The sequence below is a fragment of the Sus scrofa genome, chromosome 6 (assembly GCF_054392235.1).
Source record: "Sus scrofa isolate SSC_HxYL_T2T_F1_AM1 chromosome 6, Sscrofa_HxYL_maternal_Yorkshire_Landrace_v2.0, whole genome shotgun sequence".
In the NCBI taxonomy this organism is placed as follows: domain Eukaryota; kingdom Metazoa; phylum Chordata; class Mammalia; order Artiodactyla; family Suidae; genus Sus; species Sus scrofa.
In genome coordinates, this window is record NC_139388.1 from 11,306,118 (window position 1) to 11,323,208 (window position 17,091).

General features: G+C 44.9%; 1 protein-coding gene across 19 annotated transcripts in view; it reads left to right on the forward strand.

The window, feature by feature from the left end:
- The window catches only part of ADAMTS18 (ADAM metallopeptidase with thrombospondin type 1 motif 18), a 476,216-nt gene that overhangs the window by 369,927 nt on the left and 89,198 nt on the right, over positions 1–17,091 (forward strand). For 12 of the 19 annotated variants that reach the window (XM_084959530.1, XM_084959544.1, XM_084959529.1 and 9 more), the window contains one exon: positions 16,404–16,686. In XM_084959530.1, coding sequence (XP_084815656.1) covers positions 16,404–16,686 — 283 coding nt within the window. Of the gene's footprint in view, positions 1–16,403; positions 16,691–17,091 lie in introns of all 19 variants that reach the window. The other 7 variants (XM_084959538.1, XM_084959537.1, XM_084959541.1 and 4 more) reach the window with 1 other exon arrangement.

Consider the following 17,091-nt stretch of genomic DNA (forward strand, 5'->3'; position numbering starts at 1 on the left):
TTTGCTGACCCATGAAGGAATTGTATTCTGTAGTCCCGCAAGTTACCTGCATGTCATGCCAACTAATAAAAAGAATAGAATTCCAGATGTGAACGGGCCCTTAAATCATCACGTCCCATCTCTTCACTAAGTGGACTGAGAAGCACAGTAATCTGCTGCTCATCAGCTGTGAGACCTGGAGTACTTTCTTTGTTCTCCTTGGATCCCGTTTCCTTTGCCTGTAAAGTCAGGGAGCTGAAGTACATGATTGCTAACATGCCATAATCCCATGATTATTTTCTTTGGTTTTACCTTAAGGTAGGGGGCAAGGAGCAGCTGGAAAAGATAAATAACTGAGAAAAACTGGGGCCAGGCATTTCCAACATGGTGCCTCTCTCCGGCTCTCACACACCACCCCTGGGAGGACTTGGGAAGCCCAGTCAATCATCCAGCCCCTCTGTGCAGCTGCCCAATGGGGCGCCGCCACGTGGCGTGCTTCATCACATCTCTAACAGCTGGTTACTGGCATGGCTTCCAGCTCCAGCTGTCTTTTTTTTTTAAACAAATGAATGCTGTCAGTTTCGAGGGAGGCAGGGCGCAAGGTAGGGTGGAGAGCTTGACATAACCCATCACCACTACAGAAACAAGTAAAAACATGTGTCTTCCTGATGCTCTGTATCAGCAGGCGGCAGCCTTGGGAATGGAGGAGCATCACTTATTCCAAAAATGGTTGCTCCACTGTCTTGCAAATGCAGCAGACACTATTTATGCAGCTCCAGTTGAGTCAGAGGATCCGTGTCAGCTGTTCCTTTTAGGAAAATCACTATTTTCAGCAAACACATAAGAAGCACCAACTACATAAACACCTCACACTCCAGACTCTGAAACCTAACCACTTTGAAGAATGAGAATTTGTATAGCAAGAGATACCAATAATGCATTTCTTATTTTCAGATAGTGCGGAGTCAGAGTTTTGATAAAAAGCGATACTAACCTTGCATGAAATACTCATCTTAACTGATACTGAGAGTTTAGATTTCAGTCCTTGAATACTTGTACCTGTAGTATTTAGGCTCTTTTTAAAAAGCTATCTGAAGCAAAGATGATGGAATTGACAAACTGGATGTCAGCTAATGTATGCTCATTATAAAATTTTCTGTTCTTGTCTAAATTTTTGGCATATTTCACAGTAATGCGAGGCAGAGTACCAAGTATCAATTTAGTTTATTCTTGACTCTTCCAGGAGGCAAGAATAAAACTTAGGTCCAGACAGTTTTCTCTCCCATAGGTTGGCTTTTAGGGCTTTTTCCTTCAAAACCTTCAGCCATGCCCCACTGTACCAGAGTTTGAACATTATCCTCAGAGGCGGCATGCCCTGGGATTACACTCCCACAGAATTTTGTGTATTGCCACATTTCATTGCAGGATGGTGGAGAAGCCTGCTGGAGGAGCAGGTCAATCAGAGGATGAATCAGGAAAAGGATATATCTGCTTAACTGGTTATTTGTCTCCTGTAGTAGAAGCGTCCTTAAGTCTTGCTTGTGTTTTCTTTTTATACCAAGTATGCTGCCTTGTTTCTAGCTCATAATTCCACAGATATTTATAAAGCACCTATATCACATGTCCATTACCACACATATGAAACTGAGCAAGAAAGACACAGGCCCTAGGCTTTAAGGAGCTAATAGGAACAATGGCCAATAAACACATAAGCAGTCAGCTCCATGATGGACCATCAAGTAATGATAATGACTGTACAGAAAAATACAGCTGACCAAGATGAAGAATGACAAGGTCTGCTTTGTTTTATAGGATGGTTTGAAGAGGTAGCCTTTGGGCAAGGATTTAATGAAGTGAAGTATTTGGGGAAATAACATTCTGAACACACAGAGCAGCTATCACTAAGGTCTTGGGGTGGGGGCTTGGGTGTCTTGTTGATAGAACAGTGGTGGAACCAGCATACCTGGAATTCAGTAAAAGAGGGTTAGAAGATGGATAGGGAGGCTATTGGTGGCTGTATTTAGATTTGACTGGATGGTTTGGAAAACCATTTTTATTGTTCTGGCATTCATCTTGTAATAATACAGCATGAATGTGACCTGTTCAAAAAGTAAATTCACATGGGCAGAGCTATGACCTCAGAGGTCAATCATGCACTACCATTGTCAGTATTCTCAGCTGCCTGATGCTGCCTTCAGTGGGACACTGTTTGGAAGAAATGGGAACTTGAGGTTGGGAGTTCAAATTTGGATTCTGAAATTGACATTGAAAAATACAACTTTCAAAAAATGGAGCTGGGAGAATCAGGCTCCCTGACTTCAGGCTACGCTGCAAAGCTACAGTTATAAAAACCATATGGCACTGACACAAAGACAGAAATATATATCAGTAGAACATGATAGAAAGCCCAGAATTAAACCCACACACCTACAGTCAACTAATCTATGACAAAGTAGGCAAGAATGTACAATGGAGAAAAGACAGCCCCTTAGAGAAGTGGTGCTAGGAAAACTGGACAGCCACATGTAAAAGAATGAAATTAGAACACTCCCTAACACCATGCACAAAAACAAACTCAGAATGGATTAAAGACCAGACACTATAAAACTCTTAGAGGAAAACATAGGCCAAACACTCTCTGACATAAACCAGAGCAGTATCTTCTCAGATCCACTTCCCAGAATAATGACAATAAAAACAAAAATATCTTCCTAATCCAATCCTCTGTCGATGGACATTTGGGTTGTTTCCATGTCTTGGCTATTGTGAATAGTGCTGCAATGAACATGCAGTTGCATGTGTTTTTTTAAGGAAAGTTTTGTCCGGATATATGCCCAAGAGTGGGATTGCTGGGTCATATGGTAGTTCTATGTATAGATTTCTAAAGTAACTCCATATTGTTCTCCATAGTGGCTGTACCAGCTTACATTCTCACCAACAGTGCAGGAGGGTTGATGTGGTATATATACACAATGGAATACTACTCAGCCATAAAAAGAATGACATAATATCATTTGCAGCAACGTGGATGGACTAAAGACTCTCATACTGAGTGAAATAAGTCAGAAAGAGAAAGGCAAATACCATATGATATCACTTGTAACTGGAATCTAATATACAGCACAAATGAATGTTTTAACAGAAAAGAAAATCATAGACTTGGAGAATAGACTTGTGGCTGCCCCAGGGGGCGGTGGGGGGGGGAGGGATCAGGAGCTTGGGGTTAACGGATGCAATCTATTGCTCTTGGAATGGATTTAAAATAAGATCCTGCTGTGTAGCATTGAGAACTATGTCTAGACACTTACATCGAAACACAACAATGGGAGGAAAAATTATGTATACATGTATGTGTAACTTGGTCCCCATGCTGTACGGCGGAAAAAATAAATAAAAACAAATAAATAAAAGGGACTTAATTAACCTTAAAAGTTTCTTCACAGCAAAGGAAACCCTAAACAAAACTAAAAGACAACCCACAGAATGAGAGAAAATCTTTGCAAATGAAGCGACTGACAAGGGATTAATCTCCAAAATTTTTAAATACTTCTGCAACTCAATGCCAAAAACCAAACAACTATAAATGGAGTAAAATTTATTGAGTAACTTAAAAAAGAGGAAAAAAACACAACTTTGATGGATATTGGGTCTGAACATCTCCTCCCAGACATTCAGCACACACGCCTCTCTTTCCAGAGGATGCTGACATGATGCAGGAAGGAAGAAAGACTGGTATTAGTAGACACGGTATCAAAGCCTCCAATGATGTGGGGGAAAGCCTGGCTTCGGGGTCTCCTGTGAAGTTCATGGGAAGTCTGGTTTCTATTAAATCCAGACATGCTAGCTATCTCCACTTGGTCTCACAATTAACCAACAGCCATTCCGGGAGTCATGTGTTTTCCAAATGACATCTTCTTAAGCTGCCTTTGAAATGATCTGATTCTCATGAAGGGGCTGGAGCAGAGGGTCATGTGACACCTACCTTAGTGTTCCCTAGATGAGGAAGTGTTCATGACCACACTGCTTGTAGGGGTCGTGCAGCTTTGACGGCTGTCCTTCTTGTTGATTGTCATGGCATAGTTGGCTGTCTGGGGCTGGATAGATGTGGTTTCTCTTCCTTATTACCCTGGGTCTGTATCTTCCAAAGATGAGTGGGGTGCTCCGACATCTGGGACTTGCCGTAGCTGTTTCAAAGCAGAGTATCCCACTCCTGCTCTGAAAGTACTTGCAATGCACTGGAAGGGAGAAAAAGCAGAGCAATGCAGGGTGAAATGGGGAACGATCAGTCATGTCCAGTCAGGCCACACTTGGAAGGTAAGCCAGTTATGTCCAGGTCCATGGAGACACTTTCTCAGTGACGCTGAGTGATTTCAGGACCCTGTCATTGGGGTGAAAATGGAAAGGAGAGGCCAAAAGGCCTTCATTTCTGGAAGATTTGGGTCTGTGTCCTTCAGATCCCTCGGAAGCAGAAGTAAAAAGTAGTTTTCAGGAAGTTGAGACCTAAGTTGAGCCAATGCAGAGGTGTTCTCTTCCTAAGAGTCAGTTGTTTGGGCTGCTACCCTACCCCTGCAGAAAGTCAGATCTTCTATCGACTCTTTCTTTTCCATTTTTCTTTTAGGATGTATTGAGGTGTAATTGACAAATAAAATTGTTAGAATATTTAAGGCATAGAACGTAATGATTTGATATACATTTCATTATGAAAGGATTCCCCCATTGAGTTAACACATCCATCACTTTATATATTACGTGTGTGTGCGCACGCGTGTCAGGGAGAGAGAGAGAGAGAGAGAGAGAACATTCAATTCTATTGTCTTAGCAAATTTCAATTACAGTTCTCTGAAACTTTTCTTGAATCCTAATAGGATGTGTGTTTAAGAGTGAGGAATGGGAGTTCCCATCATGGCTAAGCGGTAACGACCCCACCTAGGATCCATGAGGATGCAGGTGAGATTCTGGGCCTCAATCAGTGGGCCACGGGTCCAGCTTTGCTGTGAGCTGTGGTGTAGGTTACAGACACAGCTTGGATCCTGCATTGCTGTGGCGGTGGCGTAGGCTGGCAGCTGCAGCTCAGATTCAACCCTGGCCTGGGAACGTCCATGTGCTGAGGACGCAGCTCTAAAAAGACAAAAAAAAAGAGAAAGAGAGAGAGAGAGAGAGGGAAAGCTGTGTGCTTAGAGACTCCTGGGCTACAGAGGGATAAATAAAATCATCCATCAAATAGAACTGTTGTGAGAGTAAGGTGAGATTTTTGCATATAGAATGCTTTACGTGGTGTCTGGTACGTAGGAAATAGTGAACTGTTCCTTCAGATGTGGCAGAAGAGGAAGGCGGCAGGAGGAGGAGGACGAAAGACTCCTTTGAGTCTACTGGTCATGACTAAATTGCTTGGATTCATTTATAAATGTGAAAACACAGATCATGACTGCTTATAAAAACTTGGCGCATTTTTGAGCAAGTGTGCATTTCTTTTGAAATTAATACTAAAATTTATACAGTAGGCCAGGGTAAACATGTCAACCATTTCAATACATTGCTTTAAAAAAAAATAGTTTCCTAGAGATATTTGCCCCTCTGAGAATGGGCACAGCCATGAGTTGGACAGAACTGGCCACACCTCCCACCCTCGTGTTGAGTTGTGAACCAGTTTTCTGGTCTCACAAGATTTGGGTTGTCCAAGACATTGTTTCTTTTCAGTGGGAATATTGTTAGTTCATGAAATAAATAGGTTTCATCAGCATGTTATGAATATCTCTTTAGAGCTGCTTAAATGGCATCGTCTTTTCCAGCATAGACGGGTCATGGTTGAACTGCTCTGAAGAAAGGGGCTAAGTCAGTTCTTCTTTGTGTCTGTGGCATAAACCGTTGCAGACGGTCAGCGCCGTCTCAGTTAATGTTGTTTGGGAGCCAGATCTGGTTAGTGTAAGAAAGAAAAGGATCATTCATTTCAAGCCCATTTTAGTTTTGGAAGCAGTAGCTTAACGCTGGCTAGGAAACAGAAAAATGCCATGTTTCTAAGACTTCCTAAACCAAGATTTTTGGATCTTTTTTCAAATGCGTCTTTATCAGTGTGACTGAGAAAGCCATAGGGACTGAGAGCGCATGCAGGTGCCACCTGGCTAGCTGAGGTCAGGGGTTACCTGGATAAATCATCTTTGCCCAGTGATGCAGCTGCATGTACCATGGGCAGGGTGCTCAGTGAGCATCTGTTGAATAGCCTGGGAGTGATCTACTCAGGTGTTCACTGGCAGGAGGTGGGTCTTTACCTGTCCCATCTGAACAGGTGGCCAGTGTGTAACTTGAAAGCTCTAATCCACAATTATGGTACATTCCACCACATTCTCCAGAAACCCTACTTTTCCTTTTTTTTTTTTTCTTCCAGCAGTAACTGTCCATCTGTTCTTTCAGACTGATCGCAAGCATCTTCTTCCCCATGATGCTTTCACTTTATGAAGCGGGCAGGTGTTTAAGAGGCTGGGTTTTCAGAAGGGACTACGATAGGCTTAATTTAACAAGTAAAATTATGGCAGAAGTTTCGGTTGTAGCTCAGCAGTAACAAACACGACTAGTATCCATGAGGATTCAGGTTCAATCCCTGGCCTTGCTCAGAGGGTTAAGGATCCAGCATTGCTGCGAGCTGTTGTGTAGGTCAAAGATGAGGCTCAGATCCCAAGTTTCTGTGGCTGTGGTGAAGGCCAGCAACTGCAGCTCCAATTTGACCCCTCGGCTGGGAACTTCCATATGCCACGGGTGCAGCCCCAAAAAGACAAACACACGCACACACACACAAATATGGATAAGAAGTTGATGGGTCCAAAAAGAATCGCAGAGAAGAGCAGGCCAGGATTTCATGTCCCTTTTCTCTTTGCCATCCCTGTCAAAACCAACAAACGAATCAAAACTCAAACCTAGAATTCCAGCTACTCTCCAAGGTAGAAGTTGTGATTTCCCCCTGCCTTTAAATATCTTCAGTTACTTTTGGAGTGGCTGCCATGGCACAAAGGGTTAAGAATCTGACTGCAGAAGCTTGGGTAGCTGCAGAGATGTGGGTTTGAGCCCCAGGCCAGTGCTGTGAGTTAAAGGACCTGACGTTGCCACAAGTGTGGCCATAAAATTATATATATATATATATATATATATATATATATATATATATATATATCTTCAGTTACATTTGAAAGAATTTCACAAATATGTCTCTTTTGAGGTCTTTGAGCCTTTTTTAGTCCTTTCATTATTTTCCTCAGTAGCAAAACACTGAGGCCACCTCCCAAAATTTCAAGTCCAGTTGAAGAGGGAAATTATAATACACGCTGTTAGAAAAAAGCCCAGCTTCTCTGCTCTGTTCCTTCAAATATCCAAATATAATAATTATAAAGACAATTAACACTTCTTGAGTGTTTTCTGTGCCAAGCAGTGTTCTTAGCACTTTAAAAGTCTTAACTCATTTAATCCTGTAAAAACCCTCTAAGGGGAAATGCTGTTATTATTCTCATTTTGCAAATCAGGGACTTGTAAAATGAGAGGTTTGTACCTTCGAGGTGTGTCCACTTCCCCAGAAGATAAGAGAGAGGCTGAAGGGGGCACTTAACCATCACAGAACTAAAAATATGTTGTGATTTTTATTAGCTTCCTGAGCCCCTTCTCTCACCAGGCTATGAGCCATTAGAGCCACCAGAATCTGATTAAGTTTTGATGGACTGGACTTTACAGTTTTTTAAAGATGCCCGTGTATTAAATCCCCTTCTAAATTGCATTGTGGAGTTCCTATCATGGCTCAGCAGAAACGAATCTGACTAGCATCCAGGAGGACACAGGTTCGATCCTTGGCCTCGCTCAGTGGGTTAAGGACTGGCGTTGCCGTGAGCTGTGGTGTAGGTTGCAGATGCAGCTGGGATCTGGCACTGCTGTGGCTGTGGCGTAGGCTGGTGGCTACAACTCCGATTCGGCCCTTAGCCTGGGAATCTCCATATGCCACGGGTGCAGCCCTAAAAACATACACAAAAAAATTAAAAATAAAAAAAATCAATTGCTTTGTGAGTCCCATTGAGGAGATGATTGTATTGATATCAGTGAATGGATGAGAAATGCTAGATTTTTGTGGATAAACCTATTTTTGGTTTTTTTCTCCCAAAGGATGTGAGATTTTTCCCGCCCTTTGACTGTAATAGGGAATCGTGAACACTCATTATTTTTTCAAAGTGTGTGTCCACATGTGAGGGCCTGTCCCGCTTGTCTGTTAAATCATCTCCACATGTGTCAATGCAGATGGCAAAAAATTCTGTTTCGATTTCTTATCATTAGGGACCCTCTAGAGAACGGAGGATGCTGTTGATGTCTGACAAATAATATCATCAGATTTTGTCTCGTCTCTGATCGTTGGACCAGAAATGCTTCCACGTATTTCACCTGGCACTGTTTTTTAAATTTAAATATACTTCTAAGTCCTTAATTTTCCTTTTAAAAGTCATCATGGCTCGAATTTGTTTTTTTTTTAATTTTATTTATTTAGTTTTGTTTTATTTTTATTAAAGTAGGGTCGATTTAGAGTGTTGTGTCAGTTTCTACTGTACAGCATACTGACCCAGTCACACATATAAATATATTCTTTTTCTCCCACTCTCTTCCATCATATTCTATCCCAAGAGATGGATATAGTTCCCTGTGTGGTACTGTAGGACCTCATTGCTCATCCACATACAGAGATGGCTCTAGTTTTTATGGTAACGTGTACTGAGCAGTTCACAGGTTACTGCAGTGCCTGATAAATGTTCACTTATTTAATCAATGAGAAACCCCAACTTAGGGATACTCTTATTCCCATTTCATAGACAGGGGGAGGAAGGGGGAAAGCAAAGAGAAGTAAGTTCAGGATGCCTCTGCCCAGCTACTAAGCAGTAGAACTTAAATTTTACCTCTCAACTCTTTCATTTTTATATTGAAGGGTTCCCTTAATTCATTGTTATGGTACCATTCCATTTTATCTTAATAATATTTTTTACTTCTTCACAAAATCCTAAAACATCCTCCTTCTAGGGGTTTGATTCCTGGCCCCACTAAGTAGGTTAGCGATCCAGCATTGCAGGTCACAGATGCGGCTTGGATCCTGCATTGCTGTGGCTGTGGTGTAGGCCGGCAGCTGCAGCTCTGATTCGATCCCTAGCCTAGCCTGGGACCCTCCATAGGCAAAAGGTGTGTCTTCATACCACCACCTAATTCATCAACTAATTCTGGAATCTGGTCTCCCCTTTTCTGTTAAATCTAAACTTTGACAGAGTTCACATATGACCTCTAGAGAGAGTATTTTAAATGGAAATAGAGGAAAAATCCTGAGAGTAGGCTGTATATCTGATCTGTCCTTTGAGAAAGCTTTTGGTCTTTGAAATATAAAATAGGAAATAACTGCTAACAAATAAAACTTATTCTCTCTTACAGTATCCCCTGTTTTAAAGTGTAAACTGGTAAAAATCTGATCTTACTAGAGTATTGACTCTTGGTCAGTAGCCATTGCATTTTTTTTTTTTTTTTTTTTTTGGTCAGGTTTAAACCACAGCTACACTACAGACCACACTGGATCCTTAACCTGCTGAGCCAGGCGGGGACTCCGTATCCATTGCATTTTTAAACGTAGCAGCTCACCTATGGGACTGACTTTCTAGGTCTTTAAAACTGGAAGAGTTGTTCCCACCGTGGCACAGTGAGTTAAGAATCTGACTGCAGCTGCTCAGGCTGCTGTGGATTCAGGTTGCTGCGGATTTAGTCCCCAGCCCAGGGCAGCAGGTTAAGGATCGGGCATTGCCGCAGCTGTGGCAGAGTTCACAGCTGTGGCTCAGATTCGGTCCCTGGCCCAGGGACTTCCATATGCCAGGGGAGCAGCCACGGAAGGAGAGGGAGGGAGGGGAAGGAGAGGATAAAATCCGAAATGAGAAAAAATTGAGCCGTATGGATTGAGAAAAGGGAACATGTGGGAACAGTATTCTGTCCAGAAGGGGGCGCTGCTAGCCCTTTCTCTCTGGCTCCCTTAGTCTTCCAAAGGAAAGGCGGCCCCTTGGGTGGGAAGTTGGGGTGAACTCTCAGCTTATCACATACCTATCTCCACGGACCTGGACCTGGGGCCTTTCCTGTCTTTCTAGCCTAGGGACAACTAAGGCTTCCCTCAGGCTCCAGCCCCCGCCGAGGGGGCCTCCCAGGTCTCCACCACCTCTTCTGCCTGGCCAGCATCACCCCTTCCCAGTTATTATTCTCCCTCAGAGAACCCTGCTTTTTTCCTTCCAACTTGACACAAAGGACTATTTCACCCATTAGTGATCTTAACTTGTTAAGTCCCTGCTTCCCCCGATTTAATTGGAAGCCACTGGCAGATGGGTCTTCCTTGCCACATTGTGTCAGAATATCACACATGTTTAGTCACTCAAAACGCTTCACACATCCTACAGTTAGACAGATGGCTCCTTATGGAGGTACTGGGTTTATATTTTTAAACCATAAAATGTATTTATTTCCTTAGACTCCATTGTTTTCCATCAAACCAAACCCCCACACACACTCCCCCCCCCCCCAAGAAGTGTTTTCTTCCTTAATATCCAGCCTGGCAAAAATCCTTTCATTGCTACAAAGAATTGTTCTGGGTTTTTGTCCTTGTCGCCCTACACTGAAACACTGGGCTGTGTGGGCCCAGTGTGGTTGTCCTGATATAGGACGCCAGTTTTTTTTTACAGCTTTCTGAGTGCAGAAATTGTCACTCTGCTTTTGTGTTGCCTTACCGTTCTCAAGAAACAGGAGAGAAGAGAAAGCTTCCCAACCGGTTAGTCCAGTTAAGGCACCTCAGTGTCTTAAGCCTTTGATATTAGTTTAACCAAGTTAGGAAGTTAGTAAGGCCGGAGGGCTTTCATAGATAATTCACTGTTTTACTGTTCCTTCTGGGTCTTGGGGACTCTAAATAGGGTTCTTTGTCTTCATGCAGCTTGGAGAGGTGAGGGTGCTGGGAGGCCTGAGCTTAGATGGCAGGGGTGGGGGTGCTGAGTTCTACCTGGGCTCCCAGCTGAGATTCCCTCACAGGGTGGCCCCGAGGTATAAATAAGGTATTACGGAGACTGCTCCTGGCTTTACCCTGTTACTGAAAACTGGGTTTGCATCTTGGTGGGTGTTGAGCCAGTTGACACAACCAAGCCAAGGATGGGGAGAAGAAAGGCTTTATTACTTGGAGCAAGTAAGGAGAACACCCGGGATCTTTCCCAAGCACTGTCTCGTGAACAGCAAAATTTCGGGAGGTTTAAGCTAAGGATACATGCATGTTCATGAAGGGGCTTGAGCAGAGGAGAAGTCAGCATAGACTTATGGCCAAGGTGGACCGAGTTCAAGTTCAGTTGATTGAAGTCATTAGGGTCAATGCCATCATTCCATCCCCCACCTGGGTGGGGCCTTAGTTCCTGCAGAACTCAAAGGTGTATTGTTACGAATATCCTTTGAGGAGGAACCAGGAGTCTGCTTTATCAGTGTACAGCCTTTTCTCTGTTCCTGCAGAACTCTCTTCCTGAAGATCATTGATGGCGGAGACCTGTTCAAGGACATGGTAGCCAGGCTTAGACCTGAGAGTGGCTTCAGCCGAAATGGTTTCTCGCTTGTGTCAAGAATGCCATTCCTGATTCTCGTTCTCCAGGGAACCTCCTAACATATCTGCTAATAAAATCTGTACTATAGAAAGAGTTCATGGTTTGTATGAATGTGAACATGTCACTCCCCAGGTCAGGTTTCCCCAGCTGGAAAAGGAGGGGGCGCTGCCTGGATGCCCCCTGCCTCTCCGCCACCCTGAGGTTCTTCGGTTCACTTATTCTACAGGTATCTGTAGGCTCCCAGTGCGATGTTTATTGGTTGATGACGTGTGAATTTCCTTTTCTGAAGATGGACAGGCAGCCAATAAACTGCAGCCTCAAAGACCTGGGAGTGAGAGAAGGCAGTTTTCAACACGGTCCTGAGTACCGTCTCTCTGAGGAGGGGATGTTTCCCCCGAGACAAAAGCAAAGAGCACCAGAAAGCCAAGCAAGTGAGTTTTGTCATGATCCGTGGCCGCAGGTTAGAAAAAGAATTTTCCAGGAGTTCCCATCGTGGCTCAGCAGTAATGAATGGGACTAGGATCCATGAGGACTCGGGTTTGATCCCTGGCCTCGATCAGTGGGTTAGGGATCCAGCACTGCCGTGAGCTGTGGTATAGGTCGCAGACACAGCTCGGATCTGGCATTGCTGTGGCTGTGGTGTAGGCCAGAGGCTACAGCTCCAATGTGACCCTTAATGTGGGGGCTTCCATGTGCCATGGGTGCAGCCCTAAAAAGAAAAAGAAAAAAAGAAAAGTAATTTTCCAGATTCAGAGCAGGGTAAAGAAAAGACAAGTTTATTGAGGACAGAAATGCTATTAACACAGTGGGCTGACTTCCTGCTCATAGGGAGACCCAACCCAGAACCTGTGCAGTTGTGTCTGCGTTTATAGCCCAGGGGAAGAGGGGAGAGGGCTCAGGATACACCAGCTAACTTGCTAATTGGTTGGGGAAAGGGAGGGTGTATGATACACTTGCTGCTTGGCTGGGGGCACAGAAGGCCCCTAGAGAGGTGGGTGAGGAGTGAGCTATATACCTTTCCAACTAGGGGGCAGGAAGGAGTAGCCAGGTTGCTCAAGATGGGGGAGGAAGCATTACAATGTGACAGGTGGGGCGATGATAAGGGTTCAGTCATTCTTGTATTGGCCAGAGGCTTTGAGTTCTATCTCCTTGAAGAGGCCTTGAAGTCCCACAAGTCTGTGGGGACAGCAGATGGTGGGTGAAAGAAAAGGTACGTGCACACTCAGGTACGAGTGTGTCAGGTATGTAGGCAAGGAAAAAGAATTTTCCCTTTCCTCCTCTAGGTTCTTGGCAGAGACCACCCCCCACTTAACAAAGAAGAGATTCACAGGAGAAAACAGACCTTCAATAGCATGTATCCCCCCTGTGTACGTGGGCAAAACCCGGGAAAACTGAGCAACTCCCCACAGAGGCTCAAGCCATCCCCCCCTTAAATACCGTCTTCTACCTAAGGACAAAAGAAAGGGTTGGGGTGGGGCAGTTCTGGGAGCCTCTCAGGCAAAGGCCAATAAACAAGGGCATGATTGTTACTCAGATTTAAAGCGGACCCTTCTCAGTTGAAAAGAATTTCTAGAGTTTTAGTCAACCTCTCCTTCCTGGTACGAAGAGGGAGGTTCCCTGAGAAATGGAGATTTCCCTTATAAAAGGAAATGCTTTTCCAAAAGGGGGAACTTCGGTTTCAGCGCTGCTCCGTGTCTGCTCTTTCTTTCTTTCTCTGTCTGTCTGTCTGTCTTTCTTTTCTTTCTTTTCTTTCTTTCTTTCTTTCTGTCTGTCTGTCTTTCTTTCTTTCTTTCTTTCTTTCTCTCTCCCTCTCTCTCTCTCTCTCTCTCCCTCTCTCTCTCTCTTTCTCTCGCTCTCTTTCTTTCTTTCTTTCTGTCTGTCTTTCTTTCTCTCTCTCTCTTTCTTTCTTTCTTTCTTTCTCTCTCTCCCTCTCTCTCTCTCTTTCTTTCTTTCTGTCTGTCTGTCTTTCTCTCTCTCTCTCTTTCTCTCTCTCTCTCTCTTTCTTTCTCTCTCTCTCTCTCTCTCTCTCTCTTTCTTTCTTTCTTTCCCTACTGTTTCTTGAAAATAACCAGTTCATGATAATCCATATGCCAAAGAGGTGTATTTTGAGGTGGTGAATTCTGCTCCTCTTCCAGTGCAAGAATTTGCTCCATTTAGGAACTGAAGGAAGAATCCTTTTCAGAACAGTGTGAAGCAGATGTGACAGATAAAGCAAAGCTGCCAGGCTCCAAAGGGAGCAGGTTACCTGGAGGGATCTGTCGGCTAGAAAAGGGATTCGGATTTGAGATGAATAGCAGGGTGCCTGAAGTGAGCTGGGTTATGTTGGCTGGCTGGGGACACTGGCTCATGTGGGGAGACCATACTGAAGAGGAGAGGGGCTTTGGAAGATTCCAGAGAAGCATCCTAATAATGGATGAAAGTGTCTGCCAGCCTGGCACTGTGCTGGGCAGCGAAGGCAGGACGTTCTGAGCTGCAGCCTGAAGACACAGGAGCCAGGGCTTCCAGGGTCCTAAGATTTTACTTCTTTAAGGTTTTGTTGCCAGTTGATTCTCCCATCATCTCCCTGAGGGCATGTGTGTGAACTGTTCCATTACTTTATGCCTCTTTCTTTCTTCCACCCCCTAGAACAGGGCTATGAATTAGACGTTCTCGGTGTGTTTGCTGGAGGAAGGAAAGCATCTTTCTTTCTGTCTGCATTCTCATATCACGCTGGTGCTCCAGACAAAAGGCAGTTTTTGTTTGTTTGTTTGTTTTGCTTTTTAGGGCTACACCTGCGGCATATGGAAGTTCCCAGGCTAGGGGTCAAATCGGAGCTACAACTGCTGGCCTACCCACAGCCACAGCAATGCAGGATCTGAACCCCATCTGTGACCTCACCACAGCTTACGGCAACGCTGGGTCCCCTGACCCACTGCACCAGGCCAAGAGTTGAACCCGCATCCTCATGGATACTAGTTGGATACTTTTCCACTGAGCCACGATGGGAATTCCTGACAAAAGACAGTTTTGAAGAAGGCAGCAGACTTCCTGAAATGGAAGGAAAACCAAGACCAAGTCACACATTCTGGAATTCCTTGTAGGAGTGAGACACTGAATTGTGACATGGAATTAAAATAGGGTCTGGGGACAGCCCGTCTGGTGCCCCAGGTGGGTTAGGTGCTAAGGTCTTTTGCTCCCCTGGTAACTTGCCCTGGCTCCGCCACTCCCTTGCATGCTTGACTGTGTGTGTGCCTGGCTCCCCAGTAACCCACATGCTGTATGTGTGTATTTCCTGCCCAGGTGTGTGCTCACACTTCCCTGAGTGCCTGGCACCTCACTGGTGCACAGTGAATGTGGGTGGGTTCAATCACCCCTCACTGTCCATCATCTGAACTGCTGGAATCAAGAGCATGGAAGGACTCCCACAAGAGTTACTCAAGCTCCCCTTGTAAGGTGGTCAGGGCAGGAAGCATTCTCCCTGTGTTGCACCTGAGGAAGGTGAGGCCTAGAGCAGCGGCTCACAAACCTGCATGGACATCGGAAGACTCCTTCGGGTGGTTACAGAAAATTCTGATGCATCAGTCACAGGAGATTTGGTTTTTGATGGTATGGGATTCTGCCTGGGAGTGACTGACTGTGTGTGTTTAAGATCTGCAGCTATTCCTATGTTCAGCAAAGGTTAGAATTTCTGGAAAAAAGAAAAAAGGAAAAAAAAGGGGGAGTTCCCTGGTGGCCTAGTGTTTCAGACTTGGTGATTTCATGACTGTGGCCCGGATTCAAACCCTGGTTTGGGTCTGAGATCTCACAACCAGCGGCTGCACCCCTTGGCTGAAAAAAAGAATCGTTGGCCTATGTCCGTGCTTCTGAAATGTTAATGGGCAGACAGATCACTCAGGGATCCACTTAAACTGCAGATTCTGAGTCAGCTGGTCTGGGGAGAGTCTGCATTTCCAGCCTAAGCTGCTAGTCCACAGACCACACTTTGTGCAGCAGGGCCTGGATATCAGGGAAATTCTGGGCCAAATGCAGAGAGGCGAGAACACGTTGCTGTGGCTGTGGCATAGCTCTGATTCAGCCCCTAGCCTGGAAACTTTCATATACCTCAGGTGGGGCCCTAAAAAACAAACAAACAAAAAGGTAGGAAAGAAGGAAAGAGAGAAAAGGAAACAAATGTCAAGTACAAAGATAGACGTACTGGGCCATGAACTTGGAAAGCGACATTGCACTTGGATAGGCTGAACCCAGTCCCCTCTTTCTTACCCATTTAGCACCTATGTCTCTTTGTCATGGTGCTGCCATAGGATTCCCCAGGCTCCTGACTGTAGATAACCAATCATCACCCACTCTGCCATCCTTGCCAGTTCTTTCCTGAAATCAAGATGGAATGTCTTTCATCTACTACCTACTCTATAAGCTCTTTGAGAGTGGGGCTGGCTTTAAATTCTTCATCCTGTCCAGTGTTTACCATGGTGTCTGCCGTGTCCTCCACGTGGTGACTCCCAGAATGTCACTTGGCTCAGCCTTTCAGTCCCAACATCAAGACTGGCAGCCCGAAATAGTAGTTAACAGCAAGCACTGCCTCTGAAGGTAGAGAATTCTGGATGCCCATACTACCTGTCCTACTTACTAGCTTAGCCTTGGTTTTCTCATCTGTAAAATGGGATGATAATATTTGCACCTGCTAGTGGTGCAGATAAAATGACACGATCCATGCCAAGCATTCAGCACAGGGCCTGCACACGGCCTGTAGCCGAAACGCGATTGCTGCAAATCAGCCCATCAAAGAGAGAATGCATGGAATCATTAATGTCTCCTTTGTGTTTGGCTTTTTAGTCAGGTCTAATAAGGACACGAAAAAATGAATTCCTCATCTCACCATTACCTCAGCTCCTGGCCCGGGAACACAACTACAGCTCCCCCGCTGGCCACCATCCTCACGTGCTGTACAAAAGGACGGCTGAGGAGGAGGTCCAGCGTTACCATGGCTACCTGAGCTCCAGCCGGAACTATGCTGGACAGCCCCCAAGTCACACTCCCCATCCATCTCGGGGGCCGGAAGGAGAGCATCAACCTGGAAGGTTGCAAAAGCAGCATTTTTGTGGACGACGCAAGAAATGTATGTAAGGAAACTTTTTTCTTGTCCTGTGCCTCTCTGGGCCCTCAACACATTTTCTCAAGTGCCGCTGGGTGTGCTGACCTTACAGGTTAACGTGGGGCTCCACTAAGCCCCCACTGAAATTAGCCTTGAAGATAGACCCATCATCATCCTTATCAGGCCAAAACGGGGTGATCATTTTTTCTGTGTTAAACAGGGAAGATTCCACCACCACCCCCCCTTAACATCGGCTACGTTTTGGTCAAAAGTCCCAATATTATTTTAATTTCTGTGGCCATGAGAAAAGTACACAGTCTTCCAAATGATGCAGGAAATCAGAGATGAATTCCCAGGGGGGGTTGGGCATTCCTTTCGAGAACTTGGCAGAATGTCTTCCCAGGTAACCAGGACATTGGCACCTGCGTG